Here is a 16,636-nt window from a genome sequence, read left to right as displayed (position 1 = left end):
TATATATTATTAAACTAAAATAGGATGTTAGATTATCTAATAAAAATAAGTAAAAATTGAGCACAGTAAAGCATTAATTATAACATCATTACAGTTACAATTACAAAAAAAACTAAAATTATTATAAATTATTATAAATATTACTATTATTATAAATTATTATAAATACTAATTATTACAGTTACAATTGCTTTTCTTGATAACTATAATAATAATTCTTTTCTCACGAGATTTTCTCTTGCATTCATTTATTTATTTTCCGTAGGGGGGTTAAAGGGGTATTGAAATTAAATCTCAAAATATGAGATTATTTCATATTTAAAAAAATCTTGGCCGTGTCCAAGTAAAAATTTGGTGCCTTGTGCACCGGTATTTATTTCTAACGAAAAATTATTTAGTTTCGTTAGGATAACGCATTGTCATCCGCGATTTGGCTCTTGTTGCCCGTCTTATACGTTAAATTTATATAATAATAATGTTGTTCCAATTTTTGTAAAAAAACTTTATATATATATATATATAGATTGATATATTTTATTATAAAAATGTAAATGCATGTGTATTTTATACAATGTATATAACTTGGCTTTGTAATAGTCTTTAAAGAAGTAACAATAAATTGTAACGACCTTTCTCTTTTTAAACAACAGTAATAGTAACAAATTATTTGTTGAAATTGGTAATAAATAATAATAACATATTGATGACAATCAATTTTGTTAAAATTAGTAACAAATAATAAATAAATTGATAACAACTTACATTTTTAAAATCAATAAGTAACAGTTTCCTTAAATTATTTATTAATTTTTTATCATTTTCATCATCTGTATAAATAGTTTACACATTATCATATCATAATGAGTTTTATAGATATACTAAAAAATTAAATAAGTATATTACTTTATGCTCTAAATTAAATTAAATAATTTCTTTTAGAGAATTCTCTGTAGTATACAACAAAGAATTTAATAAAAAATTTTCTCTACAATATACAGAATGTCCCGGACCTACCGTATAACACGTTAATGGGAGATTCCTGAGGCGATTTGGAAACGATTTTTCCTCAACAAAAATGTCCAGGCACCAATCATTTTTTGGTTAAAAATAATTGAAAATATAAGCCTTTTTGTAAACTAAGCCTTGTGAAAATAAATTATTAACAAAACTACATTTTTTTGGCAATTTCAGGTAAAGTTTACTTTATAGAATTTTAATTTAAGGCTTAGTTACAAAGATACATGATTTCAAAAATTGGGAACATTAAAAAAATGATGACCTTTCTCGACATTTTCGCTAAAAAAAAATTGTCTCCAAATTGCCTCAGGAATCTCCCATTAACATGTTATACGGTAGGTCTAAGACACCCTGTATATAAAGAAAGTAATTCACTTAGTTTGTATATTAAGATTTTCAGGATTTATTCAAACGTCTGACGTATAAAAAAATTGACCATAGAACATTATTAAATTATATCCAATATTTCAAAAATGTGAAAGAATCGTTCTCAATAATACAAGAAGAATTTGAGGAAATATATAACATAAGTTTCCAGAAAAATATAAAACAAGAAAAACCAGAAATAGATACGTCAGAAAAATTTCAACGTAATATAGAGAAATTGGAAAAAATAAATTTAACGAAGATGAACAATATGCTGAGTAAGATCAATAATGAAGAGAGCGAATTGATGAAAGATAACAAATATCTTCAATTCATCGAGACAATGCACCAGGCTGAGATTAAAAGACTTATTAAGCAAATTATAAGTGAAAACAAGAGACACTTTTTTATAAGAAATGAAGTGCAGATCGCTATGCAAATAGAATACTGCTTGCATCGAAGTCAACTAATAAGCAAATGTTTGGATGTAGAAGACAAAGTACTGAAATATAAGTTTGAAAGAGAAAAACAAAAAGCGGATGATATCGAGATGACCAATATTTCGAGTAAGATTGATGAAGAAAAGAGCATACTAATGTGGGAAAATAAATATTTGAGGTTTGTCGAGACGATGGATCAGAAAGAAATTAATAGAATTTTTGTTCAACTTCAAATATATTGTGATAGATACAATATGCCAAATGAAGAAGTGAAAATTGTTATGCATAAAAATTTCATTATGCAGAGAATTGAAATAATAAAAAAGGTTCGCGATGTAAAAGAAGTAATAGACTTCAATCTTCAGATAGAGCGAGAGGCAACGAATGCGAAACTGAATAACGCCAGAACAACCAATATGTCGCGAGCAAAGTCAATAATATAAAGAATATATTAATGAAGAATAACAAATATCTTCGGTATATCGCGATGATGCATCAGAAAGAAATTAATAAAGTTTATGCTCAACTTCAAATGTATTGCGATAAATACAATATGGCAATTGAAAAAGAAAAGATCGCTATGCATTGGAATGTAGGAGTGGATGATGCTGAGGAAACCAACATGTCGAGTAAAATCGATGAAAAGAGCGAGCTGAAAAGGAACAATAACCATATTTTCGCCATCAGAGGGATGTTTCAAAAAGAAATTCTTAAAATTTATGATCAACTTGAAATGTATTGCGGCAGATACGATATGCCAAATAAAAATGTGACGATTGTTATGCATACGAAATCATATGACTCTATGAAAACGCATGACGATGAAAACAAGCTGTTCAGGGATAATGAATATCTTGCATTTGTCGCAATAATGCATCTGGAAAAAATTAAAGAAGTATATGCTTTTTTTGAAATATATTACAACAGATTCAATGCAACAATTGGAGGTGATACCATGAATCATCGTTTCATAAAACATTTTCTTGCGACTGACGAAATTGATTTTATAGAGACGGAAGTTATAATACTAACTGACGAATTGGAAATAATAAGAAAGTGTGAAAAAGTATAATAAATGACATACGAGACGAAATCTTCTTACTAATGCAAAAGAAGAAAAACTGTTATGAAAGACTCTGTCATCGATTTGATAATTTGAACAATAAATAAACGTAATAAATATTATGGCATAAATAATTAAATATTTACAATTTATTATATATAAAAAAATTAACTTAACAAATTCTATATTCTTAATTTATATGTCATGTAAAGTATATTAAATTATATATAAAATAACTAATCATAAAGCATACATATACATTCACTTTAATGTTTAATGTGATTCATTTGATACATCTTGATACTATTTCTTGCATTTTTAGCATATCTAACACAATTATTTTTAAACATTTATGTGTATGTATTTATCCATAATAGATTTTAACTATGATCATAATTTCGATAGCTATTTATTTTTTAATAAGTGTTTAACAAATTTTAACATAAAATAATTTAAGAATTATATCTTGTGATTAAAAATTGATATAATATCTATGTATATTCTAAAATTTTTGTTGCGCTAAAATTCATAATTTTCGATTTTAAATAATTTATAATTTAATTTGCCATTTAAATTTTCTTCAAAATATATCCACTCTTTTAAATGATTTATAACTTTGTACATAAATACGTGTTATATATTTTTATATGCAAAATTATACGATATACTTAAAAAAACCATAAATGCTTAATAAATTTAAATAATTGTATTCTCTTATCTAAATGTGATAAAATTAAAATAATTTCTAAATATAAGTTACACATATGTTGTATATTTATATACGCATAATACATGCGCATTTACAAACAGATCTATTTATTTTTAATTTTACTAATCATTATTAATAGTATGAGTATTTATTACATTCGTCATTTAATCTTTACCTGCAATTAGAACAAATATTTATCTCATTAATATATTTAAATTAATCTAAAAATTATCGCAAATTTTATGAATTTCAATACATTATAAAATATATTTGGAATTTAAAACAGACAGCTGTTCTTAACAATAATCTTAAATGTCAAGTCACTGATGTTGTTATGGCCATGTGTTCACTTTTTCTATTCTACTGAACATTCGTCTGTCGACACATGTAAAGGACATACATTGTTAAAAATCTGTTGGTTGAGAGTGTTTAAAAAATTTTCCACTGCCACGATGAGCGAGATTCGACATGACTTTTGGGTCAGATTTAATTCCTTTTATTAATTCAATTCTTCGCATTCTTCTTACACGTAAAACTATTTATTCTTTATATTATTGAATTAAAAACGATTTTAGAAAATAAATAAATTTAATAGAAATATGTCAAGACTGAGAGAACACACTATTTGTAACATCGTTAAATTGCAATTATAAAATAAATGTTGTTACAGTCTTATATAGTTTTACAGTTATTCTTATTAATAATTGTAATAATAATAAAATTTGAAATTAAAAAAAAATTTTTTGACACATTTTTTGTATAATAAATAACAAATACAAAAGTTATTTTTATTATAATTTTTTAAAACAACGTGATATACGATTTCTAAGTAAAGACACATAAAGAGAAATTAAATTACATTAAAAATTAATAAACAATATCAATATAACATACATTGATTATAAATTAAACAATAACATTTTTATAAATTATCATTATCAGATGGTGAAAACAAATTTAATAACTCATAAGTATATTATAGCAGAATTTATAAATTTCATAAATTTAAAGGTTCGCAAAAAAGAAATGATTTTAATGACTTTTAATAAATAAAAATAGAAATATATCATTTATCTTTATAGAATTTTGAAATCTTAAAAACACTTAATATAATATCAAATTTTTTATAAAATCGAATTTTCTTAAAATATCAAGATACAAAGAAAAGGTTAAAATGTAAATTAGACATATATATATATATATATATATATATATATATGCCTCTAATTTACATTTCAAACTTTTCTTTACATCTTGTGAAAATAAAACATATATGTACATATATAGGTATTTATGTCCAATTTACATTTCAAGCTTTCCTTTACATCTTGATATTTTAAGAAAATTCGTTTTCTATAAAGATAAATAATTTTTTTCTTTCTCTTATTGTTATGTGTTATTTTATATATATATATATATATATATATATATATAACACTTATGAATTTACAAGATACTTGCTATTATAAAGCGCGGATAGCATAATTAGCCCAAAAAATATTCTTTAAATCATAATAAAATATACATATGTCGTTTGCCTAAAGAATAATAATGTACAAAAATAACTTTTTCATCAATTGATTTCTCTTCATATAAAATGTTGAAATTTGTTTATGATAGTCAAAAAATAAAATATGTTTTGAATTTATTGAGGTACTGCTGATGGACGTCTCAAACCGTTCGTCATAACATGATCCTCTCACTTACCACAGAATTTATTCCATCTTGTAGGTAGAACTACAGTTGAAGGCACTCGTGAAAAAATTATAGACACAATCATAAATTAATTAGGCGGAAGCAAAACAAGTTATTTTTTATAATTTAAATATAAATCCGTAATAGGATGATGGATTTCGAGACTTTGTGACGACGAACAGTTACAAAATAAAGCAATGGTAGTAGAGATGTCCACCTGCGCGAATAGAATCAATTGAGAATTAAATTAGTTTTTTAACATTATTTTTTAGATACGTGATATGTACATTCTTATTGCGACAATTTACAAAATTTGCGCAAATTATAAAACTCACAGATTAATATAACATTAAATGACTTCTAACTTTTTACAAAGTTACAAAATATTATATTAATATATGCACATGTCCACAAAGATTTGCATTTGTAGCGTTTCCTTTATGTTTTATTTTCACAACTTTATTTATATTATTAAAATACAAGATAATTATTGAAATTAACTTCTAAATAAACAAACCATGAAAATCGACGCTGATGTAACAAATCAATATAATTTTAATATTATTAGCAATATTAATATTAAAATTATATTGATTTGTTATATTTTATTATAAAAATTTACTTAAAAATGTAAATTTCGTGTTTTTTATATCACTTGACTTCAAAATAGTGTTTAAAAAACTATAAATTGTAATTGTTCTTATTTTGAGTTACAGTAGCATAATAGTAAAAAGTTCTGTTTTAGAATGGATAATAAATAACATAAATGAAATTATATGTTTATAATTGTTAATAAATAATGATAATGAATTACATTTAAATATCGACAATAAAATAAAGATGAATAACTTATTTTTGAAAATACTTTTCAAGCTTGAAATATGTATATTTGTTAGTTTTTTTTTATAATTATAATCACTTGTATGACAAATTCGCATAATTATCATATAAATATTATAAATTTATGAATATATTAATGAAAGTTAAATATAATATTTTGTTTTAAATTAAATTAAATAAATTATTCTATTCAAAAATTTAATAATAATAAGTAATCTAACCAAAACTTTCGTCTACTACATAAAGGAAGCAAATTTAATTAGTTTGAATTCTATTATTTTCAGGAGGAAGAGATATTCCCATTGTATGAATCAATTGATTCGAACATGTTATCAACGCTTATTCAAAGAGTCGAAAATTTGAAGAAAGATTTCTCATACATAGAAGGTGAATTTGATAAAGTAACAAAACAAAATCACAAAAGTTCCAAGGAACATGCCAGGGAACATAAAATAGTTCTAGATAATATGACACGCACAATTTCTGACAAGCAACAAAACACTGTTATATCTGAGAAAACCGGTTATACTAAAGCTTTTGACATATTTTATGACAAATTGAAGGAAGAAATTTCGGAGAAACATAAAAAAATAGATTTGACAAAGCAAGAAATGACGGATACGCCAAGAAAGATCGAAGTTAAAACTCAGTATGATATCAAGTTACAGCAATTTTACGAGATACTTTATCAGAATGAGATTAGAAGAATTATTGGACAACTTGATGATCATGGCAAGAGATACTTTCCCACAGGAATTATAGAGGAAAAAAAAATTAAGAGCAAATTACAAAGTGCAGCTCGCTACAAAAGAAGAATACTTAGTCCATCGATTACATCTAATAAATATATTTTTAACCTTCGAAGAACGCGTGCTGTCATTGAAACTCAAAAGAGAGCATTTTACAACAAATATGAAAGCAGGCGTCGAGATGCCTAATTTGATTAGAACTGATAATGAACTGAGCAGGCTAAGAAGGGATTATGTGTATCTCAAGGTTAATCACAAAATGCGTCATATTGAGATTTCTTATAGTTTTATGTACCTTATAAACTATTGCTTGCTCCACGAAAAGGCATATAAAAAAGAAAAGATTATTAAGTTTAGAAATTTCTACATGCGGAAAATTGAAAAAATAAAAAAGAGTTTAGGTCTGAAAAAAGAAGAAATGGCCTTTAATCTCCAGATAAAGCAAGAGGCAACGAATGTGGAAACGAATGACACCGAGACAACTAATATGTCGGACAAGAGCGAGAATGTAAAGAGTATGTTAATGAAGAGAAACGAATATCTTCAGAATTTTGTGATGGAGAACTTCAATAAAATTAAAAGAATTCGTGATGAACTTACCTTGTATAACGACTCATACAAATTATCAAATATCGGTACAGACACGAATATAAAAACGGATTGCGTTGACAAGACCAACATGCCAAGGGAAATTGTAATAAAATCTAGCGAACTGCCAAAAAACATTCAAGCTTGTCAAGTTGATAAAGCAAAGTTTCAAAGAAAGTTTATTGATATGTATAATAAACTCAAAATGGATCTCAGCAGTTATGATATCTTAAATTATAACGTAAAGATAGATATGAAACCGGAATCCTACGATAAATCTACGCAAATACATGACGAGCTGATAAAAGAACGTGAATATCTTGGATTCCTTGCTACGAAGCATTTAAAAACGATTAGGGAAGTATGCGCTTTGTTTAAAATTCATTTAAATAGATTCAATGATAATATTGAAAATATTACTGAGTGCAATAAATTCATGAACCAAGAAATTTACGTGGCTCATCAAATATTTGTACTAGAAGGTGAGATTTCTCAACTAAAACATGAAGTGTTAGATTATAAATGTTGGTACAATAGTAATAAATAAGGACATATGACGTGTATAATGTTTAGTTTACAAATAACTTGAGACAACGGCAAAATACAAAATCTGAAAACAATGTGATTTCTTCATGCTCACTAATTTAACAAATCCAACGCTATCATATGGTTTCGATAATTATAAAATTAAATAGATAGAACGAAGTTAATATTTTTGCGTGTAATTATTGTATCAATTTTATAATTTGTTATGCATCATAAAGGCTATTTTAATAATTTTTATATAACTAATTTAGATGTCATTAAATCTACTAAATTAAAATAACTAATCATATGATAAGATGATGTTTCTTGCATTTTTGGCATATTTAATCAACACAAATATTCTGAAGTTACTATGGATGTATTCGATAGATTTTAATTGTGATCATGTAAATTTCGATAGACATTTTTTTCTGATAAGTGTTAAAAGTATATTGATGCAAAATAATTTAACAATTATATCTTAAATAAAAATTGATATAGTATTGTCTATTCATATTATAAAATCTATTGTACCAAAACTTATAATGTTCAATTTGTGATATTTTTATAATAAAATTTGCCACTTTAATTATCTTAAAAGATGTCTATTCTCTTTACTAATTTAGAATTTTGTATACACATAAATATATATAGACACGCGCACATACAATATAATAACAGCGTATACAATAAAATTATACCATACATATATTATATATATTTTTAAATCAATTTTTGGATAAATGCAAAATTACGGCACTTCGAAAACTGTAAAAGAAGCTTGATACTTACAATTAGTTATTCAGCTAGGGCGAAACTCGAGCGATCAGAACTACATTGCAACAAATTTTATTTGACTTTAATCATCGATGTGCTTTAATTAAATTATTCTTAACTTGTGTACTTAGAAATTTGAACTAAACAAAAATTGCTAGGAAAATTTCAACTAAACGAGAATTGCTATAGTAATTCGATGGCTTGTACAATATTACTTTTCTTATCAATAAAGTTAAAGAATTCCAATGTCGAGATGCAGAAATTTTGAAAATAATATTTATATATATATATTAAAAAATATACACATTATATAAATAATTAAAATTGATCTATCGAGCATCTGATGAGCTGGTGCAAAATGACATAATTTTCAACACATATAGAGAACTTTCCTCAATGGTAAAAGCTTTAGTTTTATTTTTTGTTTGTTGTTTAAAATTTCATAATTTTTTTCCAAAATTTTAAGTGTATCGCTTTTTTTGGAGTGAGTGTATAGATGTTAAAAGTATCTCACAAACATTACAAAACATTAAATTTAATGCTTAATTTAAGCCTCGCGAAACAAAGTTGCAGTTTGCAGAATCTTACGAATCTTATCCTGTTATCAGTTCGACTCAGACTGCGTATCTTTTCGGGGTCGTACTGTCGACCAAACACACGAAGAGTCGAGTTTTTACTCGCAGATAATTCATATTAACTGAGAATTTGTGTTAAAAAAATATTTTAAAAGAAATTAAAATTTTTTTTCTTAGCTCCTTATTTTACTTACTAATTAACATATGCAAATGCATTAACGCATTTATATTTTTTTACGTTTAATGAAAATTAAATCTCAAAATGATTAAGTCTGAGATTGGCTTGTTGTTGAATTATTGGAGTTATCGCGAACACAGCATATCTCAATCATTTCTGTCCTCCCTCTTTCTCTCTTTCTTTCTGATGCTGTTATTCGCTTCGTTCAACTTGAGTGACTCTAGTACCAAGTACGTCGAGCTCACTCGAGCAGTTGTAAACATAGGAGGTATTACTCGCGAAATTCGGGTCGGTAATCAAACAAATAATACATTCCTGCGTCAGATACTGTGCGTCGCCGAAATATTTTCCGTTTACAAGAGAAAGCAGTTGATTGCAAAATTAAATAACATGGACAGCGCGATAACAGCTTATCACGAAGATAATCATTTTAAAGTCTGTTATGAACGCTCCCATTACGATGCAACGTCTGAATTGCACCTGCAGTGACTGCATTTATATGCATCATAATCTGCTAGTAAACAGTTAACGTTAGCCCCTTTCTTTTCATAATTATAATTTAGTATCAGCGTCTTCTAATGTTTATATCTCTTCGATCATGTTTATGCCAGACATGTTTATATTGTTTACGATCAAACGCAGTATTGTGTCCGAGGAAATTTAATTGGAGCTTCAATAAACAACAAGTCGAGTAAGCAATCGTGCACACGATACATACGTGCGTTCATCCGACATCGTCCACGTTCATCTGCTGCAGAAGCGGCGCGACGAAACGGCTCTGTCGGACTTACTGATTACTCCGATCTGCTCAATTTGATCGAGGTATGAGAAGAGCCACGTGCCACGGGTATATTGGTCGAAGATTCCGCGACGTTGCCAGCCAGTGGCTTGTCTTCGTTCCAACCATTGATGCCTCTGAAATACTCGTCGGCGAGACGGCAACATCGTTGACAGCGTCGTGCAGCTGGCATGGTGCTCCGACACCTAAATCGAGAGGCAGTTTACAGTGGTCCACCGGATGCTAAGAAGCTTAATGCTGCCGGGAAGAAACCGATACGGCAGCGAGCTATCATAGAAAATGGTACGGAAGACTGGAGAACGGAGGGATGTGTATCTATGCGCGCCTACACACGTGCATATACAGACATTATACACATAGATCATTGTATTTATAGCTTCTCGACTAGTCGATATCGGAAGACTACAGGACGCATCTTTTGTTCTTGGGTGCGTTTGGCGCTGATGATTATGGCGAGATTAATAGGAAATTTTGAAATTTATCGCGTCGGTCAATAGATGAATGCTGATGTGAATGCCTGAATAAATCTTCATCTCTTTACTATAGAATACTTATAGCTTAGTTCACTCTAACGTTAGTTTCCGCAATACTGCATGTATTTATTTCTTTAGATAGTCGGGAGAATCGTTGAAAGATCGTCGACGGAAATCGCGGAAATTTATTCGTGACTTTTACTCTTGTACGAAGCGATAAATATAGCGATTATTACGGAAACTAGTGTTGCATTACAGGAATCGCTTAATCGTATTCAACGGTCGTTCAATCTCGCTATTATGACTATTCGATATGATCAGTTTCTTGTTGCCCGTTTCGCATCATTTTCCAACTGGAAATATCCTCGCATCTTATAATATTGCTAATCCCGATGACGTTAATCCTGCTTGTCGATGATCTACGGCGCCTTGGAGCACCGCTATCTCGTGGAATGTCTAGATCCATTACGCTGTTAGTTGTTGCGTCCGATGACTGCGAGGATTTATAGACGCATGTAGACACTGTCCTCCCTGGGGTGAATGGATTTTATCGTTTCGTAGAGGCCCGTGAAATTCCTCATGGCCCGACCGACAATGACGGCCAATCAACAAACCATTCTGATCGCCGTGTGTACGTCGATTACAAAAAGAAACTCACGAACGTGTCCGTCTACAACTTTTATTGACTTTTATGATTCTTTGCGTGACCCCTCAACAACGATTCTTTCTCCACGTCACACTTTTGGCTTATTTTACTTCGATTGAATTACATGTGTCTCGACGTGAAAGCACGAAACGCGTATAAAGTGGTCTCTCTGAAGTGATATGCAAACACGGACGCTTCCTGAATCACCCGAGTTGAATTTTTATCACCGATAAATCTCAGCCTAGTCGATCTCAGATGGATTGTTTTTTTGCCACACTCTGCGGCCAGGTAATCCGAAACTATTGCACTATATTACATGACTGCGATAGAGCGGACTTACTTCAAGATTATTATATCACAAGTAATTTTTTACCATTATCTTATTTTTATAAAAATATTAAATAATACAACCAACATGCGTTGTATAATTTCATTCTTGCGCTTATAAAAAAAAATTTCGCCATAAATACATCGTGTAAGAATCACGCAAATCACTTGCTCGATAAGCTTTATAAATTTCTCTTGAAATACGATGCAAATTACAAAGCAGCTATTATGCTACTCTTCAAACGTAGCTTAATAGGAGATATAAATGTGGCCATTTCTATTTCTATCCAGGCTGACCTTGCACTGCGATATTAATAGACAGTAAATCGCTTTGCAGATACTGATTCCGATAACGCTGTTATATTGAGTTCGTCGCTCCTGTGGGAGATATATAAATTTATAAATTTTAATATTAATCTCAGTAAAAAAATCTACTATCGTTAATACAAAATAAATAATTTTTTTACAGATGTGTGGTCGCCTTAAAATCTTCCTCAAGTTTCAGATATTAAATTACTCTTAAAGTAAAATAAAATTGTCTATACTTTAAAAAATACCATTAAATATATCTACATCTCTATATATTGTAAATACAATCGTATTTTAAAATGTAAATTTATAAGAATGCGATAAAAGATATGAATAACTCTTAATTTAAACTTGGCGCCGCAGAGACACTGTACAGTTAGAAATCTCTGGTTCTATATGATCATCAGTCGCACTGTTATCAGCTGGCAAACCGACTTAATTTACTGTGGTTTCAGTGATTTTAAATTCAATGAGTTGCTAAAGAAAAACATAGATTCATTTTTCTATCGAAATTTTTTATCAAAATTCTAAAAAAATAATATTTACGTTTTCCATTTCTTATGCTGAATATATATCAGATTTTCATTTTGATATTGAAGGAAAAAAGAGAATTTTGTATCATAAAATATATCAATTGCACTTTATAAGACTTTTTTAAAACAAAAGATTAATTATAGAATATAGAGATATTTTGTCATCCAAAAGAGAAAGAGATAAATTAAATGTGTAATAATATATTAATAAAATCTCAATATCATGTCAAAAATATTACTTAAAGACAGAAATACATTAGAAAATTGATCTTTTTTCATAGAAGACCCTAGTTACGTTGCACAATTTTTAGCCAGCTGCAACTTGGAGTATCGGTAACTACAGGTTTTGGGAAAAGAGAAATAGTCGGCGTTGTGACCTGTTCACAGAGTGGAGGGGATCATCAATGATGACCAACGACGCCATTAACTGTGCGTCTACCGACGGCGTGCATGGCATTCTTTGCTAGTTTCACTCTTACTCCGAAACGATTCGAACACTCGAATCTCGGCGATCGTGGCGGCAGTTCGCGTTTGCGATAAAAATTCGATTGAAATTATTTTTTCTCACAAAAATCGTAAGTATAACCGACAGAAGAGCGACTTTCATAAATTGCTTGGTGTTGGTATACCACATGAACCAACTGTGCCATCGTATCATGTGTCATGGAATTTAGACAACACGCTATCTGAATCTCCAGTCTAAACATCGATATCGCATTGAGTGAAGAGTGACGTGGTTATTTATAAAACATGTTCTAATTTTGTTGAACAATATTCGCCCAATTTATGCAACACAAGATTCAATTTGCGTCTTTGAATTAAACGTGTCTCGCTTTGTGTAGCATGGGCTGCCAGCGCTGTCAATTATTGGCGCAGTCTTAGTGCATCTTCGAAATTGATTCAGAAATATTAGATATAAATGCTAATAATTGTTTGGATGTACAATTAATCTTATAAATTAATATAATTTTGTTAACTATTTAATTTTATAATTAACAATAATTCTCTCTATACAAATTACGTTGGTAACTCTGACTCACGCCGACGCCCAAGTTTTACGACAGCCGCTCGATAATCATCGTTGTCGGTAATTAAGGCGCGCGTTTTGTGCTTTCTCAAATTTTAATTTTTATTCCAGCGTAAACAATGCCGATGTTAGAATCTTGTTGGTCGCCGTGCATTTGGTCGAACAGCGTAAAAACTGGCAGTAAAGTTATAGCGTTTTACACAGTGGTAAGTACGTTAATTGACTGTAATTAAGGAATTTCGTAAAACTGGAGGCAGTAGTTAATATTCAAGTATACCTAGCAGAGAATAATATTGAAGAGAAAAATATTGTAATGTTTATTGTGTGAAAATATCAAATAATCAATTCTTGTTAATTTTTTTCAGGCAATTAGTATAGTGTTAATCACATTAATATGCTATCAATTGGCTGGCGGTGATTCTACACAGATATACAATCCGTTATTTGAGGCCGATGTGAGAGGCTGTAAGTATGACACAAGACGCGTGTATAATAATAGCGCTTTAAGAATAAAAAGAGAAATTAATTTTATAAAGATAAATATATTTGGTTTTATTTTTATGAAATTATTATCAATATCGTGCGTAATACTTGCATCGTTTTTGATGTATAATATAGCGATAACCGTAATGACTTCTTGTGTAAAAATAAATCAAAGTTGTGAAATAATTTCTCATTTTGTTCGAGTCTTCGTTTTCAAGTAAATTGATTTTGAAAATTCGTGTTTTCATGCTATTATGTCATGATTATATTTTTCTTATCATATTTAAAAATGAAAGAAAAAATAAAAATGTTTGTAATTTTTAGCTATGCAAGTTGTCGGAGGCTTCCTAATCTTCTATCTGCTTCTGTTAATCATATGTGCCTTATTAATGGTATATGGCATAAAAGAAGGGGTACGTGGATGGTTATTGCCATGGCTTGTTGGATGGTTCATCGTTTGCTTGTTCCAGTTAGTTTTCGGACTGTGGCTTTTAGGCGGTTACTATATTTATGTGAGTCTTATCATTTTTTACTTGGGCGATTATTTTTTTATCCACAAATAGGGAAAACAGATTAATTAAAAGCCATGTACGGTAAAATAAAGTCTTGTTCTTTTTTTAGATTTATCAACTATTTGAATATAGTCATACGTTTATTTGAATCATTATTAATAACTTTTAAAAATAAATAAAATAATAAGCATGGATTATAAAAAGTAAAATTCGCATATACATACCTATATATTGCACTTAACTGTCAAACTCCCGATTTCTCTATTTGTGGATAATCAATATCAGAGTCTTCAACTTTCTGTTTTGATTTTTTTATTGTCAGATTTTTATGTCGAATAAACACGTAATCATATCATTTCTCTGTATGTTTTCTGCCTCAGTTGGACTCTGTATTCGCGACGTTGTGCAATTGGCTTTGGATGTCTTATAACGTAAGTGTGTTTTGTTTAGTACGCGTTATCAAAGTTATTTCTGGTAATCATATCTTTCATGTTTTTTCAGATATATTGTTGGCTGGTTGTTTTATCAATGTACAAAATATTCGCTAAGCTGCAGTCTCCTAACATAGAACTTTTGTGGCCTTAAAGGAAAGTACAATATACGAAAGCGAAATATGTATACATTAATAGTCACCAAAAAGAAGTATGTGAGAAAGAATTTCCATTCACATGAGAATTTACATTTACTAAAAAAAATCTACATAAAAAGAACATGTGAATTTGTTAAAGATAATATGAAGTTTACGAATCGTTTTTAATATTTATACTTGAAAAATTTTTCTGTCAATAATTGTCCAAAAGACAAAATTTGTCTTTTTATCACAATTCTCATATAACTTTACAATCTTCCTTATATCTATCAATTTACGTAACGTACGTACTGTTGATATGATATACATATCATTAAACAATATATATATTTTCAATATTGCTTTTAAAAATCGTAATAGCTTTTAGGCTACGTCAAACGTAACGCAATTACGTTTATTACGATTAAAAAAAGTTCAATTAACATTAATCATATGGTAGCGCTTTTTTACTTAAGTTTTAATACTTAAATTTAATCTACTTTAAGTTTTTTAATAATGTACAATTAATTATAGCCGATAAAGCAAGTTTTTATAGTGTAACAAAAGACTGAAAAAAGATTTTGAAACATCCGTCCAAATTGCTAAAACTACAAATTATTTGGAAGCTTAGAATCTCATTTCACGAGCAAATCAAAATAATTATATCACGTTATATTACAAATTCATATTAGGTCTCTTTACATGGCCGCTACTGTTTTGACAATTTTATAGAGATTATACAGTTTTTCTACAAAATATTTTTTCTATAACATTAATTGAATAATATATAAAAATAATTATTTGATGTAAAAAAAAATATCTATTTATATTGTATGAATAATATACAAGAACAATAAACAAATTTTTTATTCTAATTCCGTCATTATAAATAATATAATTCTGTACATTATTTTCCTATTTTCTTTTTCAAAAATCGTTTTAATGGTCAATATATATATATATATATATATATATATATATATATATATATATAAATTGTAAGCGATTGAAAATCAAGGGTTTTTCGCAAACTAATCCTTGTAGAAATAAAATACTAACAAAACATTCTCCAATTAATTTCAAGTAGAGTTTATTTTAATAAAATTTTAATTTAAGGTTTAGTTGTAAAGATACATGATGGCAAAAATTAGGAACTTGCAGAAAAATAATGGTCTCCCTCAACATTTTTGCTGAGGAAAAATCGTCTCCAAATAACGAGATCCACTTGTATATCTTTGGTGTGACACTTTATGTCAGACACGCTGTATATATATATATATATATATATATATATATATATATATATATTATATTTAAATGATAATTTTTAATTATGAATGTATTTACTGCTAAATTTGTTATTAATACATATATTTTTATAATTTTTACGTTTAACACACACACACACATACACAGAATTCCATTGTTCACGATATG

The 16,636-nt window shown here is 28.4% G+C and overlaps 3 protein-coding genes across 4 annotated transcripts in view; 2 read left to right on the top strand and 1 right to left on the bottom strand.

Moving 5' to 3' along the window:
• Window positions 1-10,390, bottom strand: part of LOC114934541 (rho guanine nucleotide exchange factor 17) — a 69,535-nt gene extending 59,145 nt beyond the window's left edge. The window contains 1 exon segment of the mRNA XM_029307190.2: window positions 10,241-10,390. The gene's annotated coding sequence lies outside the window, so the exon portion shown is untranslated.
• On the top strand, window positions 3,979-7,586 carry LOC114934543 (uncharacterized). Its single transcript, XM_029307195.2, has 2 exons — window positions 3,979-4,074; window positions 6,415-7,586. The coding sequence occupies exons 1-2, from the start codon at window positions 4,048-4,050 to the stop codon at window positions 7,066-7,068; spliced, it is 681 nt and encodes a 226-aa protein (XP_029163028.2). The 5' UTR covers window positions 3,979-4,047; the 3' UTR covers window positions 7,069-7,586.
• pasi1 (septate junction component pasiflora 1) lies at window positions 10,284-16,074 on the top strand. Of its 2 annotated transcripts, none has more exons than XM_029307197.2 (6): window positions 10,284-10,603; window positions 13,748-13,842; window positions 14,002-14,101; window positions 14,444-14,631; window positions 15,012-15,062; window positions 15,133-16,074. In XM_029307197.2, the coding sequence occupies exons 2-6, from the start codon at window positions 13,756-13,758 to the stop codon at window positions 15,214-15,216; spliced, it is 510 nt and encodes a 169-aa protein (XP_029163030.1). In that variant the 5' UTR covers window positions 10,284-10,603; window positions 13,748-13,755; the 3' UTR covers window positions 15,217-16,074. The 2 variants fall into 2 exon arrangements, with proteins under 2 accessions (XP_029163030.1, XP_029163029.1); XM_029307196.2 differs by lacking the exon at window positions 10,284-10,603 and adding an exon at window positions 13,017-13,184.
• The last annotated feature ends 562 nt before the right edge of the window (window positions 16,075-16,636 follow it).

This window comes from Nylanderia fulva, unplaced genomic scaffold, assembly GCF_048542155.1.
Source record: "Nylanderia fulva isolate GAGA-0341 unplaced genomic scaffold, ASM4854215v1 Scaffold8, whole genome shotgun sequence".
NCBI classification, from domain to species: domain Eukaryota; kingdom Metazoa; phylum Arthropoda; class Insecta; order Hymenoptera; family Formicidae; genus Nylanderia; species Nylanderia fulva.
This window is presented reverse-complemented; position numbering and strand designations above follow the sequence as displayed.